This window comes from Miscanthus floridulus, chromosome 8 (assembly GCF_019320115.1).
Source record: "Miscanthus floridulus cultivar M001 chromosome 8, ASM1932011v1, whole genome shotgun sequence".
Lineage (NCBI taxonomy): Eukaryota > Viridiplantae > Streptophyta > Magnoliopsida > Poales > Poaceae > Miscanthus > Miscanthus floridulus.
The window spans coordinates 55,581,499-55,600,455 of record NC_089587.1 but is presented as its reverse complement, the minus strand read 5'-3'; the positions used below and the strand labels follow the sequence as shown (position 1 = coordinate 55,600,455).

At 47.8% G+C, this 18,957-nt stretch overlaps 2 protein-coding genes, 1 long non-coding RNA gene and 2 pseudogenes across 4 annotated transcripts; 2 read left to right on the top strand and 3 right to left on the bottom strand.

Annotated features, from left to right (window-relative positions):
• Positions 1 to 938: 938 nt before the first annotated feature.
• LOC136472126 (transcription factor BHLH6-like) lies at positions 939 to 3,193 on the bottom strand. Its single transcript, XM_066469850.1, has 4 exons — positions 3,016 to 3,193; positions 2,635 to 2,896; positions 2,103 to 2,504; positions 939 to 1,443 (listed from the first exon to the last, which is right to left on the bottom strand). The coding sequence occupies exons 1-4, from the start codon at positions 3,081 to 3,083 to the stop codon at positions 1,339 to 1,341; spliced, it is 837 nt and encodes a 278-aa protein (XP_066325947.1). The 5' UTR covers positions 3,084 to 3,193; the 3' UTR covers positions 939 to 1,338.
• Positions 3,194 to 4,320: 1,127 nt separating this feature from the next.
• Positions 4,321 to 6,870, top strand: LOC136472125 (uncharacterized). The gene is made up of 3 exons (XR_010762272.1): positions 4,321 to 4,676; positions 5,026 to 5,948; positions 6,023 to 6,870. It is a non-coding gene; the product is annotated as an uncharacterized lncRNA (long non-coding RNA).
• A 1,285-nt stretch (positions 6,871 to 8,155) lies between these two features.
• On the bottom strand, positions 8,156 to 11,864 carry LOC136476426 (uncharacterized). 2 transcript variants are annotated; one of them, XM_066474246.1, is made up of 3 exons: positions 11,725 to 11,864; positions 11,124 to 11,211; positions 8,156 to 11,013 (listed from the first exon to the last, which is right to left on the bottom strand). In XM_066474246.1, exon 3 carries the CDS (start codon positions 10,786 to 10,788, stop codon positions 8,569 to 8,571), a length of 2,220 nt encoding a protein of 739 aa, XP_066330343.1. In that variant the 5' UTR covers positions 10,789 to 11,013; positions 11,124 to 11,211; positions 11,725 to 11,864; the 3' UTR covers positions 8,156 to 8,568. The 2 variants fall into 2 exon arrangements, with proteins under 2 accessions (XP_066330343.1, XP_066330342.1); XM_066474245.1 differs by having other exon boundaries at positions 11,129 to 11,211.
• On the top strand, positions 11,731 to 14,940 carry LOC136476427 (pentatricopeptide repeat-containing protein At1g07590, mitochondrial-like; annotated as a pseudogene).
• A 741-nt stretch (positions 14,941 to 15,681) lies between these two features.
• Positions 15,682 to 16,887, bottom strand: LOC136472123 (uncharacterized; annotated as a pseudogene).
• Between the last annotated feature and the right edge of the window lie 2,070 nt (positions 16,888 to 18,957).

The window sequence follows — 18,957 nt, the reverse complement described above, 5'->3', positions numbered from 1 at the left end:
CAGTCTACCATAAGGAGCAAAAACACAGCATTGACCTTTAGCTAGATTTTCCAGAATTAATTCACCAACATGGTATTGTCACACTATTTTCAACTTAAAATTTCTTCCAAGTCTTGAGCTGAGTTTGACTTCAAGTTCTATTTCCAAGCCATTAGAAATACTAGCTAGTCATATTATTTTTCTACAACAAGAGTTGCATTATCATCTACAAAGTTTATACTTCAAACCTTATTTAGGTGTCACACACATGTTCTATAATACTTTTGCTCAGTAAAAATTGGTTTTCCATCCTACTTGACATAACATGAGTTATTGAATGAATTTCTATTTAACATTTTCATTGGTCATTTTAGGCTACAAGAAATTTATCAACTCCTTCTATCACATGCATTACTACGTAAACATAATGCTTATGACATGATTTAGTAGTTTGTTTAGGGCGTAACACCGAGAGTGTTACATGGAGGCTCTATTTTGATGACCATTGCTAGAGTGCAGCCTAAAAATAGTACCCTTAAAAGTGGGGGAGCTCTCAAATGAAACGTAGGGGCCTGTTTTATTGGTTTTCATTGGCTATTGCCCGAGTTGCTGTAACATAAAGCTAGGAGTCGGCCAATAGCTTTTTATAAGATGGGTTGTTGAATAGTTCAAACTAATTTACAAGCTAGGTTGTTTAGATTAGCAAAATATTTTTAGTAGCTAGCAACTTATTTTATTGTTCTAAACAGGGTCTCAGACTTGGTGTGAGAACATGCTGGTTCATGAAAGAAACATGTTATCAGTGGATCAGAACTTGAAAGTAATTTTCCATAATCATAGTTTCATTTGTTACAACGATTTTTTTCCCGCGAACCTGCAACTTGCTCATGTTTCATTTGTTGCAATAAAGAATCATAGAAACTATTTTTTACCATGACTTTCTTTCCTTGTAGAAACCATGCAGAGTCAATGAACTTCTTCAGCCTATTCGTTTGTTGGTTTCAGTCAGGGCTTATCAGCCAGTCAACAGTGTTTTCCTCTCACAACCAACCAGTACTAGTCGAGCTTATTAACCCAGAAACCAACCAGCGAACATGCTACATATTTTGAAATTTACACATCTCGGTTCATTGCGTCAAAGTTCTATAAAGCCCCATGGCAAAGCCCCTGATCAGCCTCTAGAGTCTAGAAAAGCAGCCACCTCCTAATTCCTATAACTATAATGCGCAAGGGGCGTCGGAAAAAAGAGCAGCACACGAAACACCATTGGTTACGCATTCGTTGACTTGACTCCTACATGGTCGACCACAACTGCTAAGCCGGCTCATGTCAGCAGCGTGATTATCCATTTATCCCATTCTAATAGCTCATCACACTTGGCGGACTCCCGGCGGTATCTAGCTGAGTCAGAGCGGCCTCAATCATGTGCTTCATTTGAACAAGATTCGCTTGATCCAAATCCACCTGAAAAAACAAAATGACCCGATTGGACTAAGTCTTTTTTATCCAAAAATAGCGAAATATCAATGCTAAAATGTCAATCAGTCACCCACATATCATATTATTCATGAAAAGAACCTCAGCTAATTAACCACATGCTAATCATATGCAAGAATTCGAGCACGTGCAGCTTGTGTTGTGCCTGGCATAGGACAAGAATCAGTCGCGGCATGTGGAAAATAATTTGCTGTGTTATTATTACTAATTCATGGATGATGGAGACAGACACGGCGAGACTTGCAGAGTGTCACGAGCACGTGCGCATCGTTTTCCACCTGCTATGGGCATGTGAGGCAGCCACATGGTCGCTCTGTTTTTTTCTACTCAAGCACCAATCAGACTCGCATCTGACGTGGATCACGAAAAGAAACTCGTGGCGGATTTTTTTCAGTTCGTGGCGTTCGTTTTAACAGCCGCAAATGGAACAGGACGACCTTTTTCTAATAAAAAAAGGAAAAGAATTCAATGTGTGAAAAAAGTCAAATTCTAAGGTCAAACCTACCAAAGCTATGGTGTCTGACGTCATCCTAACCATTCGAAAACTCCACAAGAAAAGCAGAGCAATCTGTGCTTGGCAAACAAAATACGATTGCTGCATGCTGCGTGCCGACGAAACGACGTACCTCGACGAAGATGGTGTCCATGAGGCAGCCGGCGACGGAGGTGATGTTGGAGGCGATGACGCGGAGCCGGAGCTCCTCGACGGCGCGGCACACGCGGGCCATGGCGTCGCGGCCCTTGCCGCACGTCACGTTGACCACCAGCACGCGGTCGCCCACCTCCGACACGCGCAGCTCCAGGACCTCCACGGGCGCCGGGACGACGGAGGAAGGCACGGACTGCGTCCGCTTCATCTTCTTCTTCCCCCGCTCCGCCGCCTGCAGGAGCGCGCCCTCGTCGTACTCGTAGTCGACACGCTCCTCGACGGCCTCGAGCGCGCGCACCTCCTGTAGCATCCGCCGCTCCTCCGCCTGCAGCTGCTCGATGTACTCGATCGCGTCCTTGATGATCGACGCCTTGTCCATCTGCAATGCATTGCAAACAGGATCGAGTGTGTTCAATTCGCCGCCCGCCGTCAGAACCAAGACGTACGGCTCCTCACTGGATTTGATCGGCAGTGCATGCAATGCCGACGGGCGGCACGGACTCTCTCACCTTGGTGATGTTGGGCACGACGCTGCGCAGCGCGTAGAGCTTCTCGTTGAGCTTGCGCCGGCGGTCGCGCTCCATGAGGATGTTCTTGTTCGCGGCGGCCGCCGCACCTCCTCCCGCGCCGGCGGGGCCCTTCTCATTTCCGGCCGCCGCCGTGGTCACCATCCTCGCCGGCGCCGGCGCCCAGGACGAGTTGGAGATGGAGCCGTCCGGCGAGCTGGAGTCGTAGCAGGACAGGGCGTCATCCTGCGTGCCCAGGTAGATGCTGCAGCAGCAGCAACGGCAATTCCAAAGCGCCATTCAAATCAGACTCCCTGCGAAATGCAATAGCAATGGCGGCATCGCGCGGGACGAATCGATGGCGGATGGCCGGCGCGGGCGTACCTGAGCTCTTCTGACTCCAGGTACTGCTGCGTCTCCCAGTAGTACTCGAAGCTGTCGCCCATTTCCATGGCTGCCTGGCTGTCTCTTCCCCTCCTCTGTTATGCTCTGCTCGGTGCTCTCTCTGCTCCTTTTTGAGTTCTTGCTCGCTGTGCTGGAGTGATGAGTTCACTGGTCTCCCTCCAGCTCTTTTATAGGCTCCGGCACGTGAGCCTTACAGGTAGGGCACCGCACCCGACGCGGACGCGACTTCGTGTAACGACCAGGAGGGAAACGTGCGGGAATTGAACCCGACGCGGACGCGCATGTCTCCCGGACAGCTCCTCTGCCTCTGCGTGACTCCGTGTAACGACCAGGAGGGGAACGTGCGGGAATTCGAGAGCGCCCGTGGCCCCACCTTGGCAGCCGCGTGGACTTAAGCCTCTGACAGCGACTTCAACGTGCGCGCACGCCTCGTTGATTATTTTATTTTATTTATTTATTACACCACTAACAACAAACTGTTACAATCAATTCTAGTAAATAAAACCATACTAAAAGCTAAAGCCATTAGCTGTTCTATATGAGTGGGGAAATTTCTAATTTTAACATTTTTCCCAAGCTCAGAGGAAGACAAAGAATTAGGGGGAATTTCTTGTGCACCATTAAAAAAGATCGTAATGCCCTATGTATTTCTAGAAAAGTTTAGCAGTCTTCTACGCCACTGCTTCAACTTTTTTGTGCCCTCCGTGCCACTGCCGTCAGTTTGGGCTTTAACGCCGTCAAACTATAGATGTGAAAAGTAAAAAATACCTTTAAGTCTAAATATGTTATTAATTTTTTTTTAGCATCTTAACGACTTCAAATGAAAAAAAACTTAAAACTAGAAAGTTATAGATCTCATCGAGATCTATAATTTTCATATAAAAATTATTTTCATTTAATTCAACAAAAAATATGATTTTTCTAAGATATATTAAACATATCAAATCATATATTTTTGCGGAATTAAATAAAGATAATTTTTATGTGAAAATTATATATCTCGACGAGATCTACAACTTTCTAGTTTTAAGTTTTTTCATTTGAAGTCGTTAAGATGCTAAAAAAATTAATGATATATTTAGATTTAAAGGTATTTTTAACTTTTCATACCCGTAGTTTGACGGCATTAGAGCCTAAATTGACCATAATGGCGTAGAGAATGCAAAAAAGTTGGAGCAGTGATGCTCAAAAACGCTGAATTTTTTCATAAGCATATAAGCATTGCGATCTTTTTTAATGGCAAGAAATTCCCCCAAAGAACTACTAGCTGAGAAATCCAAACGAGTTGTAATGTTGCCTATGCAAACCCCCAATTTCGACGGATTCACGGGGAAGAGAGTGAGAGAGCATCGAGCTAGCGGGCGATTGATGTCGTTGCTAATGACGCCGCCCCCCGTCCCCGCCGCAGGATTCTTCACCAGCTCCTGATGCAACGCCACCGCGCCTCCTCTTCGTCCTCCTCCTCGGGCGGAGGGGGCAAGCGAGGATCCAGGACAGGAGGGCTCGCTGGCCGCGGCGGGTGGAGAGGGCGGCGTCGGTCGGCGCGGCCATGCGGGGCTGGATGATGGCCGACGGCCGCTCCGTGCACCGCGGCCACGTATTCCACGCCGTCAACCGCCTCCAACGACACCGCCCTGCAGGTGCCCCATTTCCCCCGACTTCGCCTCTGCCCGTTCATCGCATTCCCAGCCGAGAGCTTTCTTTGCTCTTTGATGATTGGCGCGAGTTGAGCTGTGCAGTGACATGAAATTTTCAGGTTCTTTGGTCTCCCTTCTGTTAGTGCTCCTGTGTTCTGCTGATTTCTGTACTTGGTCCCATTTAGTATCAACTACTCCATGTCCATTGCTGTAATGTTTGATACGTAAAGGTTCTGATTTTAGCTCTGTCGGTCCCATTTAGTATCAACTAATACGTAAAGCTTTACTTTATCGTTACTAGTTGCCATCTGTCATATGTATTTCTTAATTTTAGCTCTGTCTTGCTCTGTAGTTTATCTCTCTACCGCCATTGATGGAAAAAATCAAAGCATGGTTGTATGATTGCTTGGGCTCAAGAGTTGACTATGATGCTCCTGGAAATATCTTACAGTGCTGATGGGACAAGGTGAGACATAGCAAGTGTTAATATAGAGTTTAATATCTGCTGATGAGTAACAAATTATATTAATTTTCAGTTTCACTCATTTCATCTGTTCACTTACAATTTTTTTCTTGCGGACTAATCTCTTGTGGTACCAGTAAAGAAGGTGATTGTTCAGTGCTGCAATTTGCCACAAAACTCAGGCAAGCATGTCTATCCTAGGCAAGTAGTCACTCCAGACAACAATAAGTGGGCTCTCTGAAGTCAACTATACTAAATTTTGACTTCTATTTATAACACACCTGTAAAATATAGCAAATATAAACTTCTCTGAAACTATTTTCCAAGACGTATCTACTCATATTACATGCAATTAGTATTCTGTAGTCAATTTGGAACGGTTGACTTCTGAGAACCTCAAAACGTCACTTATTTTTGACTGGAGCTGGAGGGAGTATCTTATTTTCTGCATCTGGAATTGTGGTTAGCTACTGTCATAGGCATAATTACTTGACAATTGTTGTACATTGTGGTGGACAAAAGCTAATTGTTTCTTTCTCCTGGTGCATTGGGAAGATACACCAGAAGGGGTGTTATGTAGTCAAGTAATTCATCCGACTGGACTTCACCACTTACCTGCCTTCTTTTGCTTTCAATTTGTGCTGGAAATTTAGTGAATATTGACAAGGTTTGTTGTTACCTTATTCTCACGTTTGGTTTTACTGCAGCCTCCAATTGTTGCCCTTGCTCCTGTTTCAAATGTCAGCAGTCCTATAGCAGTAAATGCCGAGCGACCTGATCGGATCTTGCCTGAAGTGTCGACAAGTGGCTTGGTGAGTTCCTTCTGGCTTTACCATCCTCTCTTGCTCTTCATTACGGAGGTTTGCTAAAGGTTTAAAAATCGCAGGCACCTATGGATGCAAGCAGAAGTCCAGATGTTAAACCAAGAATAACAGATGAATCCGAAAAGGTCAAAACCTGGAAATTGGCTGACATTGTTAAACCAAGAATGACGTGGCAGAAAGATGATAGGCGGTAAGGGGTCTGAGTACCCGGAGTAGCTGGGTGCATGTTGCATAAATCTGTTCTATTGATCTTGCTCATTTTGATCATTTGGGTCAGTTACTCAGTTGACATGCAACTCAGATTTGGGCACCTAAATTTGGGAAGATGAGTCATCAATGGCAGCAGTTGTTTAGTTATTATCTTCATGGAATCCCCACTCATGTTTCTTGACTTCTCTACTTGGGTTCAGAACCGATTGGACTCAGTTGTTCTTGTGGTCCTGCTTGGGAGCTTTAGGGCATCTCAGCTATCTTTAACATTAATCCTCATCACATCTGATTGCCATTATGTGGAGAAGACAGGGGAGAATGGACATTTAGATACAAGAATATAAGAAATGAGAAATCTGAAACTGCATGGACGTGCAATTTTGACTAATGCATATTTTGATGAGAGGAGCGCTGAAGAGGTTATGTTAAATTGGAGAGACTATGAGCTTTCTCTTATGTTCTCTAGATGATACAGAATTACGGATGCTCCATGAAGATGCTCATATCCAACCTTGCTACCTAGAAAAGTTCGAGCTTTCGTCATGAAACTCATAATTTGACTGTTGGCAACTCCACCACCTTTTACTTAACTATATCTGTACATATGCTCTGCGATTTTGTACTATCTACGCATTGCCTTACACCTCATAATCAATGTTAACTGGTCTGTGCATAGAGTTACATGTATCTATCACAATTTACTCTGCAGTTGTGCATAGCTATGCAGTGCCTTGTTCCTTTCACAATTGATGTTAATTACTCTGTGGATAGAGTTGCCTATATCTATCAAAATTTACTTTGCACTGGTGCATTAGTCATGTAATGTCATGTGCCGCGACAGTTGATGTCAATTGCTCTTTCTACAGAGTCATCTGCATCAATCATAATGTACTTCAACAATAGTTTAGTTATGTAATGTATTGTGCCTGAGGTAATTGATGCTATTTCTCTGTGCATAAATTATGTATCATATTATTCTTTGCAGTTATGGATTAGCTATCTAATGTTTTGTGCCTTCCATAATTGATGTTAATCGTTATGTGTGTCTGTCCATAGAACTGACCATGAGAAATGTTGATGTTATGAAGAGTTGCTTACTGAAATGTAGGACGACAGCTATTATCAAGTATTAGGTACATCACCTTTTGAAATAGTCAAACAATGTTTTTTTCCCACCGTATGTACCATTGCATGATTAGCATGGAGGTTATCCTTTCATTTCAAGTTCCAGATGGATTCGGTCACCCTTTTTCTAATATTTTCCTCATTCTGGAAGAGCATGCAACATCCAATGGTTAGTGCTATGTCTGTTGAACTTAGATTGCAATCAGTTGATGAAGCGATGAAGTAGAATCACCTTTATAGGGTTCAGAAGACTAGCTAGCTTTCTTATAATACCAACCGTGAGGCTTGTCCTTTCAGACCCCTACCTACCACTATCAGCAATAATACTTGATTGGTAAATTAACACAGCATACGCCTACATGCTCTCCAGATACTGCTCTTACCTCTTATGGCACTTTTGAATATCTCTGTATCTTTTTCTAAGAAGAATATTTATGTCCTAAATCAAATAGTGCCGTTTGAAAGTGTCTCCAGGGGCCATTAGTAAAAGAACACTTGTTACACCCTTTGTTGTGACCATTGCTAGGGCTCCTTTGGATTGAAGGATTCTTGCAGGAAAAAGAATGTAGGATTCCAGTTCCTGTAGGAAAGAACAGGGTTCAAAAGTTCAGTCAGAATTCACGATTTCGGAGTTTTCAGAGGGGAGCCAAATTGTGTTTTTCGATTTGAAACACTGGTATTTAGATGTTGAATACAATCTTTGTCAACCAAAATACACAAGTTAGCTTTTAGTATAGTGGATAACTTCCACCTCTGCCTTTTAGGGGTTAGAGCGTGGTCATGCGAGCAAGCCCACATCAGGTACACAAAGTACATGAAATAAGCATGTGTACAAAACAAAGTACTCATTTGACATAGAATGTAATGAAAGCACAACAGACGAGCAACATACATGACATGATATAACTATATAAGATAAAAGTGAGCACATACATGTCACAAAGTATCATAAGGTACGAGCTAGAAGCAAATAAGCATAAATACAATGCACAATGTGAACATGATGCATGAGAGAGCACACAAAAGATCCAAATTCCTCTCACTAGCTCTCCCCTATCTCACATACTCTCCTCTCCCCCCTTTGGGTCAAACACCAAAATCAGAGAGTCGGCTGGAGGGGTAGTCACAGACGAGCCAGGCTAAGAAGTACGCTGAGCGAAGTGGAACTGTGAAGCGTCCTGGTCGTCGTCGGCCTCTGCTATCATCAGTCTCCTCAGTCTCAGTAGCTATCCTTTGAAACTAAACTAGCTGGAGGAGGCTGACTCAGTGGGATCTACTGCTGGGATGACCCTACCGAAGAAGGTACAGTCTCCATGGAGGCGGACTCTAGAGCTCCTGAGGCTGTCACAGGTGCCTTAGCTGTCGCTGATGAAGTAGGCAAGCCTATGGTCTCATTGAAAGTAGCTGAGAGACTACAAGAGGCGGTAGCTGCTGATGTGGAAGCCAACACTGACTTTGTCTGTCCTGCAGAAGCTGCTGGAGCGGACTGAGACAAGCCAGCGAAACCCTGTGGCACACCCGAACCCGGTGTAGTGAAGGCACATGGGAACTCGGTTAACGGGGACACGAACTGTTGTTGAACGAAACCACCCTGTCCAAGAAGTCCACCAGACTGTAAGGCTGGGACTACAGGTGTTTGGAGTGGAGCAGTTGGAGCCTGCTGCACAGGAGGAACCAAGGAGGATTGTCCAAGGAGGTGTTGGAGTAAGCACTGTGTAGTCTGCCTCTCCTGAGCTAACTGTGCCTGGAATTGGTCCTGACGAGCTGAGAGTCCAGAGATCAAGGCCATCATCTGCTCGTGTGCTGCTGCCTGGGCCTGTAGCTGTCTCTCATGGGCCTGTTGCTGGCGCTCAAACATCTCTCGGATCCACTGATCTCGAGAGGTGTCTGCTGCTGAACCAGAGCCACCAGCCTGTGCATTGCCTGAGCCAGAGCCCCCAGCCTCTGCGTCGTGTGCTCGAGGAGGCAGTGGAGGTGAAGGGACTCTAAAGTCGTCATCAGAGCTGTCACTAGAAGGTAGGTCCTCGCTGAACAAGTGTGCCAAGTCCTCGTGCTCATACTGACGAATAGCCTCGTCCTGCTCCTCCTGCTCCTCTCTCTCCTCAGCTGACAAGCCTCTGCGAACCTTTCTGAGAACCCTGCTGCCACGGCGAGCGTCGCCAGTGTGAGTAGGTCTGTAAACTCCAAAATGCTGAGAAGATGCCTGAAGGGTGTTAACGTGCCTCGGGTGCTGAATCATTTGCACGAACATGTGTGACAAGTAGTGAGCGTAGGGCAGCTGACGTCTCATACGAAAACCGTCGGAGATCGCATCCTCAATCTCACACAATAGAAAGTCTGCCACATCGAAGACGGTGTGAGAGGCAAGAGCACCAAGAAGCCATTGTTGTATGTTGGTCAACGCCTCTTTGAAGCCAACCCTAGGAAGTAGAGTCATCCTCATCGCTGCGTTCAGGACCCGACCCACTGGAGTCAAGTCATCTGGAGTACGACGGGACTCAGGTCCGAACGGTGGGCGGAACAGAGCTGCCACATGAGTTGCTGGTGGACACACTCCGCCGTGAGGGCGTCTCGGGGGGTCTATTGTACCGTAGCACAAACTGTGGATCCTAGTCTCTGACTGAGCAAAGCTGAAAGTCTCTCGGATCTCTTGAGTCAAAAGTCTGTAAACCTCCCCTCTGAACATAAACTGTATGAACTTGTGGTCAGGGTCAATCCAAACTGTAGAGTAGAAAATCTTGACCCACTCCTCCACGTACAGCCCTGGTCTTGTCACAAGCGCCTCTAAGCCAGGCAGGTACTCAATGTGTTGTTGTATCTCCTCTGAACCAGCTGCAGCTCTCAAGAAACCCAACTGCAAGAGCCTGTGAGAGCGCAATGCTATCCTCTCTGACTCAAAGGTCCTGAAGAAAGAGGCCTGGAGAGTAGTGTAAAAGCTATCACCTGCCCTGACATCCCGCTGCTCGGGGAACCACTGGTCAAGTGAGGCAAGACGGTATCGCTTGACTCTGCTAGTTGAAGCACCACGGAGGTCGACGTGGCAAGGTGGCAGACCATCCTCCTCTGTAGGTGGGACCTCTGCATCGTCCTGCCCTCTACAGCGCGACCTGCTCTCCTCCTCTGCCTCTGTAGGTGGGACATCTGAGTCGTCCCGCGCTCTGTGATGCGACCTGCTGCCTAAGCCAGGCTCCGGCTGCTGCTGAGGCTCTGTCGGGTAAACGAATGCGCGTCCACGAGGAGACCGACGGAGTGGCTGAGTAGAGTGCGGTCCAGAGCCACCAATCCTGAGAGCACCATTGTTGCCTCCACACTTTGCGGCCTTTGTTGTTGCTGCAACCTCAATAGACTGTTGTGTCTGTCTGTCGGGGTGCTTCTGCTTCTTCTGACGCGGCTGCTCCACTGTCTTGCCCTTGTCCTGTCTAGGAGGACGAGGTGGCCTGTCACCATCATCGCCCTTTGGATGAGGGCCTAAAGTCTTGGTCCCAGCCATCATGAGAGAGATCCACTAACACAAGAGCACACTGACAGAAACTATAGGCACTGCAAATAACTCCCTCGGTCACTGAGAGTCAACTGCAAAAAACCATTGCTCCCCCTAACACCGACCACAAACAAATAAGTGTCACTTGTGAGGCTTGGCCTATCCATACCCGCAGGCTTGGCCCCGGGTTCTACTCTGCCCAACTGACCAAACCGTCATCTCACAAGCCTCAGCTCACTGCACGATGAGTAGAGAGAGATATATAAATGAGCACAATATAGAGATGAGGAGCATCCTAGAGAGCAAGCACACAATAGAATGAGCAATAGAAATTGTGGCCTTTCTACCTTACCACGAGTAGAAACCGGCCGAGATCATGACGCCAGAACAACACCACTATGCCGAGAACACTTCGTCGAGCCGGACGACCATGCGCTGCAATACATCAAAGGGTTCCGAGATGATCAAAACAGGAGCACCTTAATATAATTCACTGATTCAACATGCACCAGGTAACCAAGATCTAACTGTCCAAGATCTAACAAACTTATAAATTTAAAGAACATATCGGTTAATGTATAATATAAGATTATATGTGATAATACATATAAGAACAGTACACAACCATGACAAGACATACCACTAACAACAAACTGTAACAATCAATTAATAAAACCATAAAATCAACTGCCATTAGCTGTTCTATAGGAATGGCGAAACTTCCAGTTTTGATCTTTTCCCAAACGCAGAGGAAGACAAGAACTCGCATAAATCCAAACGAGTTCCATTGTTGCCTATGTAAACCTCAATTTCGACGCGCTGGCTCATCTCAAACGAGAGCCTCCCCGTCCCAACGGATTCAGTGGGGGTTCACTCAATAAAAAACGGATTCACTGCGGGGGGAGGGGGGAGCATGGTTGGGAGGGGGCATCGAGCTAGCGGACGAACCTCGTACATGGCCTTGGTAAATCCATACAAGTCATGGATGGCGTCGTTGCTGCCGTGGATGATGCTGACCGCCGGCGTGGCCATCTCCCAGTGTCCCGACCCGACGAGGATGGCGCGCGACGGCCGGTCGGCGGGACCCACGCCGGCAGCCACCACGCGGCGGTGCAGCTTGCAGGCTTGCAGCGTCTAGGGGCGGGCCGGCGGCGGAGCAGCGCCCTGATGCCAGTGCGACTGTGCGAGCGGCGCAACGAGCGACAGAGTGTGAGAGGGCCGGGTGGGTTGATGGGCTATGTTGTTGTGTTGGGAACTTGGGCTGATGATGGGCTCCTCGACCGATCGAAGTTGGGCCACGACTCGGGCGCTCGGCGTTAGGCGAGACAGGCGCCCCACCCTGCCGTACTGGGGCCGCCGCCTCTGCGAAGCCGTGATGCTGCTGCTCCGGTACCGGCGGCCGCCGCTCCCCGTCCCCGCCGCAGGATTCTTCACCAGCTCCGGAAGCAACGCCACCGCGCCTCCTCCTCATCTTGGGGCGGAGGGGCCCCGCAACGAGCCAGGGCAGGAGGGCTCGCTGGCGCGGCAGGTGGAGCGGGCGGCGTCGGTTGGCGCGGCCATGCGGGGCTGGATGGCCGACGGCCGCGCCGTGCACCGCGGCCACGTATTCTACTCCATCAACCGCCTCCGACGACACCGTCTACACCGCACCGCCCTGCAGGTGCCCCCTTTTCCCCACTTCGCCTCTGCCAGTTCATGAGAGCTTTCCTTGGTGATTGACGCGAGTTGAGCTGTGCAGTGACATGAAATTTCCATGTTTCTTTGCTCTCCCTTCTGTTAGTGCTCTTGTATTGTGCTGAACTGTTGATCTCTGTACTTGTTCACAAATGTGGTGGAAAGCTTATTTGAATGGTACTAGTTCACTTCCACCTTCTAGTTAGCTCATCACTAGGCCCTACTCATCACCATAGAACTAGCTTCTCTTTATTTGTGCTTGAACAATGTGCCGAGCAGTGGTAATTAAAATAGACATAAGATCCCCTAGTCCTTGCCTTCTAGTATTTGCTCAGGATATGACAGTTTTTTTTTTCCTTTTTTTCCCCCACAGGTCATGGAATGGATTGTGAGAGAGAGGCCCTACAAGCTGAGTGAGCTTGATTACTCGTATCTGCTGGAGTTCACAGCTAAAGTCCATGGCATTTCTGAAGCCGAAAGCCTCTTCCTTCGCGTGCCTCAGGAATACCAGAAAGAGCTCCTCTACAACAACCTTGTCATGGCTGCTTTGGATCTGGATCTCATTAAGCATTCATACGCTTACATGAGGAAGATTAGAGAATTGTCCCTGCCGATCTCGCCGTATGTTTACAACCGCCTCACCATCCTTCACTCATCACCCAGTCGCAGGAAAACTATATCCAAGATCCTTTCTCAGATGAAAGCTGACCGTGTGATCCCTCACACGTCAACCTACAACATCCTGTTGAAAATACAAGCCAATGAACACAACATCTACGGGCTAGCCAGGGTGTTCAATGATATGAAAAGAGCAAAGATTGAGCCCAATGAGATCACTTATGGCATTCTAGCTATTGCACATGCTGTTGCAAGGCTATATACTGTTTGCCACACATATGTAGAAGCCATTGAGAATTCCATGACAGGTACTAATTGGTCCACGCTGGAAATTCTTCTTATCTTGTATGGATACCTTGGGAAGGAAAAGGAGCTAAAGAGGACATGGGAGATCATGCAAGACCTCCCTCATATTCGATCAAAAAGCTTCACACTAGCAATAGAAGCATTTGGAAAGGTTGGTTCCATTGATCAGGCAGAGAAGATATGGGTCCAGATAAAATCAACAAAGAAGTTAAGCCTTACAGAACAGTTCAATTCCATTTTATCAGTTTACTGTAGGCACGGTGCTGTGGATCATCATCTATATTCAAGGAAATGAGAACAAACGGATGCCAGCCTAATGCTATTACTTATCGCCACTTAGCATTGGGTTGCTTGAAATCGGGTCTTGTTAAAGAAGCTTTGAACACAATAGATATGGGAAAGAAGGAAGTTGTCACTAAAAAGGTGAGGAGTTCAACACCGTGGTTGGAGACCACACATCTGTTGCTTGAGAACTTTGCAGAAATTGGAGACTTGGAAAATGCAAAGAGACTATACAGTGAACTGAATGAATCAAAATATTCTCGGAATTCCTTTGTGTATAACACTCTCCTGAAAGCTTATGTGAAGGCAAAAGTTTATGAGCCAGATTTGTTGAGGACAATGATTTTGAGAGGGGCAATGCCTGACGCTGAGACATATAGCCTTCTTAGACTGATTGAACAGTTCAAGATCTAATGCTCTATGTGTGTTGGTGCTTTCAAGGAAAACCACTGCTGGATTTTGTCATGCAAAAATCATTAGAGAACTTGTGGACAACATGTTGCAGCACATGTCTTCTGGCGATCATTTTTTGCACAGTAATCCCAATATCTGAACAAATCAATTGAAGAGATACATCCTGAACAGTTTTAGAACTGCAAGGTATACGAAACTTGTGCATATTCCAAATTTTGAAAATGTTCCATTTTTCTCATGCGGAAGGTATATCAACTGATTCAACTTAATACTGGTATCATATTTGTCATCCAATGCTGCATTCATTTCAAGTACAAAAGATGGAATACAGTCGCTCAAACAAAAAAGGAAGCCATTGTCTTTTATCATGCCACAAGACATGCTACACATCCTGAATATGTCATTGTGCTGCTACTGGTAACAGTGTTTGCAGACCTTGCTCCTGCAACACTTTTAAGGTGCTAGGCTACTAGCTATACAAATGAGAAAGCAGTAGAAGCATACCTCTGCAGTCTGCACATGCTTTGCCAGAATAAAGCTGAATAAACAAGTGCTATTCTCTGGTTGCAGAACTGAACACAGAACTCCATGTGCCTTTTGCCTATACACAAATCAAACATGCTCGAATTCTCCATATGGAAGGGTAGTGAATGGAATCAAAACAAACACAAAGCAATTTCACCAATGATGTGAACTTGGCCAACCATTCCAAATAATTTGCTGTTGAGCTCATTGCGTCAACAAAGAATGTGAACAGCTAGTAGGCCACAAAGAATGTCGTCAGTGTTATCATGAGGATGTGTGATGTAATCTTTCTGAATGTTCAGGTCGGCGAATGACATGTAAATGGAAAATACCCCACTGATTTGATTGTCTTCATTTGCCATATAAATCTATTTTGGTCTGATTATAGGTGAATGTTGCATGAAAGATTGTGCTAAAACTAAGGGTCCCTTCTCTTTTTGAGCCTTTGAAGTAAACATACACCGGTTCTGTGAATTATATATGAGAGAACCTAGTTGTGTGCTATCCAGTTATAGAATGCCAAAAAGAAAAATACCTAACTGCTGCGACAAAATGCAAAAAGGAGTGCTCGTATTTTGCAGTATCACATCTGTATAAGTTTTGTGTACTAATACCCAGTGGCATAACAAGGCAACTTTTGCAGAACGAGGAATGATACGGTTGACCACAGTACCACACAGTCACAATAAATTCCCTGTGCTACTGAGTGGCAATTTTGAGTACAAATACCCAGTGGCATAACAAGGCAACATGATTCTGGTATCACTACTTTTGTGCTGCTCAGTCACAATGACACTAGCAATTGGAGCAGAAGCAGAGATACCCCCAAGCAGACTCAATAATTGTTTTTTCGCAAGAATAGTTTGCTAATAGTACTTGCTTGCAATTTTGAACAATAACTATGTTGAAAACTCAGGAATAACCACATCAGGGAAGTTATAATGACATATCATACCAGACACATAGGCTAAATCAGAAAATATACTCCGATTATACAGAACATGTTATGGAGCTAATCATGGGTAATAACTAACACCGGGGCATGGTCTCTAGGTTCTTTTGAAGGGAGTGACAACACTCTGGTACCTACTGTGGCCTCCTCCTTGTCCTTCTTATGGCTGGAGACTCCGAAGGCCTTCTTAACCGACTACTTGGCCCAGGCTCGCCCACTACAGCAGCTGCAGTGCTAGAAGTTGATAGCCGTTCCACAGACGATGACTGCTGAGGAGCTACAAGAACCACCTGTGCAGCATGGTTATCCTGCCTTTGCTATCTCCGAGCGCCAGCCCTTTGCCGGGCTGCAGGAACCGAAGTCGTCTCGACTCCCGCTGGGGTTGCATCCCAACCCTGGTTCTGGTTTTGAAACATCTGCCTCAGTACCCTTGCCATTTCTCTTGCGTTCCCCTCCGTTCCCGCCATTTGCAGCTGCCGCCTCAGGCTCTCCCTTCTGTGTGCTTGCGGCCTGGGCGGCAAGTCAGGGTTGGCAGTGGAGCCCCCTTCTTCTTCACCGCCTCTTCCGTATATCGGAGTGATATCCCCTTTTAACACCTCGCCCTTGCAGACAGGGCACTCAAAGGAGGAGGATTGTGCATGGAGCCACTGGTACAAGCATGGCCAGCAGAAGAGGTGGCCGCAAGATGTAACCACGGGTTGTCTAGCCAGCTCAAGACAGATGTTACACTCAAAGCTGGAGTTGTCGCCGCCATCCGGATTTTGCCCCCTCGCAGCTTCAAAAGAGCTTTGACTGAGGTTAGCTGATCCTGGCCTCACAATGTTGTGCTGCTGGCTGATCTGTATCACCCTCAGAAAGCGGAGCTCGGGAGCTCCTGCTTCAATTGCAGTTGCAGCAGCCCCTTGAGTGGACTGCCCAAGTGTGCTTGTGTTCACCATCTCCATTCCGGTAGCAGCAGCCACCCGGCTAGGTCGCACAGACCTTGCTACCAGAAGACCATCCACCGGCGCTGGCGCCGACGACTCAGGAGCATCAATGTACTCTTCACTGCCGGCACTGTTGCCGTCGAGCCAGGAATAAACAACGGGATCAAGCATTGGGTGCTCCTCCAGGGCGGAGAGCACATTCGACGGCGAATAGGTAGCCGCTGCCGGGGCGAGTGATCCCTCGGGCTCGCTGGTTCTTGGAGCTTCTGGCGCAGCACCGTTGGGCATCAACGCCGGGGAAGCCGCCGAAGTGTCGAGCCTGACTCGAGGCCGTGGCAATGGAGGGAGTCCGACATGCAGGGTTAGATCCATGTGCCTCCTCCCGCTGACCTCCGTGGTCTCCTCGCCCGCCATGCTCGCGCAGTCGCAGCACTTACTTGCTCTCCGCCGGTCAATGCACGGATTCCTACACCTGCAAAACCCCATGGAAGGGAAGAGACACCAATCAAAAACAGCAAGAGCAAGGCTCCTACCTCAGAATGGGGGTACCAGGATCATGTCGGATCAAAAGGGTCCAACAAAATTGAATCTTTAGCACGAACCTATGGAGACTTCACGGAATTTCATGGCGTCGGAGGACGCGGGTGGATTTGGGCCTAGTGGTCCAAATCCCCCCTTATAGCCTCTTTATTTTTTTTATTTATGGCCCAGCTACAAATATTATGACATGGCCCTAGTCGGCCCAGCCAGATAGCACCTGAACCAGGTGTCTAGCCCAGTCTTTTATAGCCCATCGCCTGCAGAATGGAGCCAGGTGCCGCACGTGACTCTGTCGGTCCGTTTCGCCTTTTCCTAATCCCGTGTGCTCCGTCCTCGCACTTCTCGATCGGGCCGATAGGCCCAACGGCCTATTGGACTCTTATCTCTGCTCCCTGATCGGGGGAGCCTAACCCTAATCCGGTTGGTGGGCCCCTATCGCACAGCACACAAAAGGAAGGTGGGGGTGAGGGCTCGGAGGACGAGGTTGACTGGAGCCGCCACACCCACTACAGAGAAACCCTAAACTGATCCAAAGAGCTGCTGCCAGCGACGGGATGTGCCCCCAACAACCTCTGTCGTTCCCCTGCAAGTCTACACCGGACCGCCGTCTCGCCACCGAGCCGGAGCTGCCCCTACAACGGCGTCTATGTTGCTGCTGTGCAGCAACAGTGAAGGCGAGAAGGAGCTTACCCGATGCTACGGGTTACACAGAGAGGTACACCATATCGATCCTAACAATGGTATCAAAGCAGGTTGCCTCTGTGTAATCCTAACCCTAACCGGGTAAAAGCAAAGGAAAGGGACCGGGGTGGCGGATGTCACTGGAACCCGGTCACCACCGCCACCGCGCGGGAAAAGTGCCACACTGACACGGCAAGAAAGAACAGATCCATGTTCGGATCAGAGAAGAAGTAAAGAAAGGGGAAAAGGATCTCAAGAACCCTAACCCTAACCCGCGCAGAAAGCTCGGGGAAGAAGAAGAGAAAAGAACCGAACACTTCCTTTCGGATCTAAAAACAGAAGGGGTTCACGAACTCTAAACCCGTAAAAGCCTTCAACGGGGAAGAGAAACAGTACCTAGAAAGTATCCCCATCTCCATCTTGAATCCAAAAGAGAAGAAATCAAAGAAAAGAAAGGAAGGAAAGAAAAGAACAGGGATCGGCACACGAACCCTAACCCTAACCCTAATCTCCAACTATAAGATTCGGATAAGAGAAGAGAAATCCAAATCACGGAAGGGGGAAAAGGGGAAGGTCGGATGCCGAGCCCTAAATCCGAAGGGGAAGATCCAAACCCTAGCCAGTTCGGAAAAGAGGAACAAAATCCAAATCGGAGAAAGAAAAAGGGGAAGAAGGGAAGCCATTCGGATGAACGAAAAGAAAAAGAAATCAAAAGAACATAAAACCGAATCGGCCGAATCGAATCAAAAAAAGCGAAACCCTAACCCTAATTTTGACCCCATCCCCACCACGGGTTAATCCCAGAAGAGAGAAGGGACGGGGAAGAAGGGAAAAGGGGGATGGACCCACCTTCGCCGGCGTGGGAGAAGAAGACGAGTCGGGGAGCTGGCTCTCCGGGCTCGGCAAGGGGGCGCCGTGGCCAGGCCGCTCGACGGTGGCGTGCTCACCCATTGGGGAGCACGCGCGCCGGCGAGGGGGCCGGCGACGGCGCCATGGATGCCCGCTGGCTCGCTGCTTCGCTCGATCACCGACGCTGCTCGCTGCGATGGGAGCCGAGTCGCTGCTGCTGAGAGAGTAAGAGAGAAGCAGGCGAAGGCGAAATGACTCTAGGGTTTTGCCCGGGGCGCGCGGCGTCGGCCTTTTTTATTCAAGCGAAACGGCCGGGCGACCGTTGGATGTGATCCGACGGCGGAGCGCGATTGGGCCAAACTCAGCCCAGGCGGGCGCGAGCGCCGGGCTACTTTCCCGGCCCAAGCCCAGGTT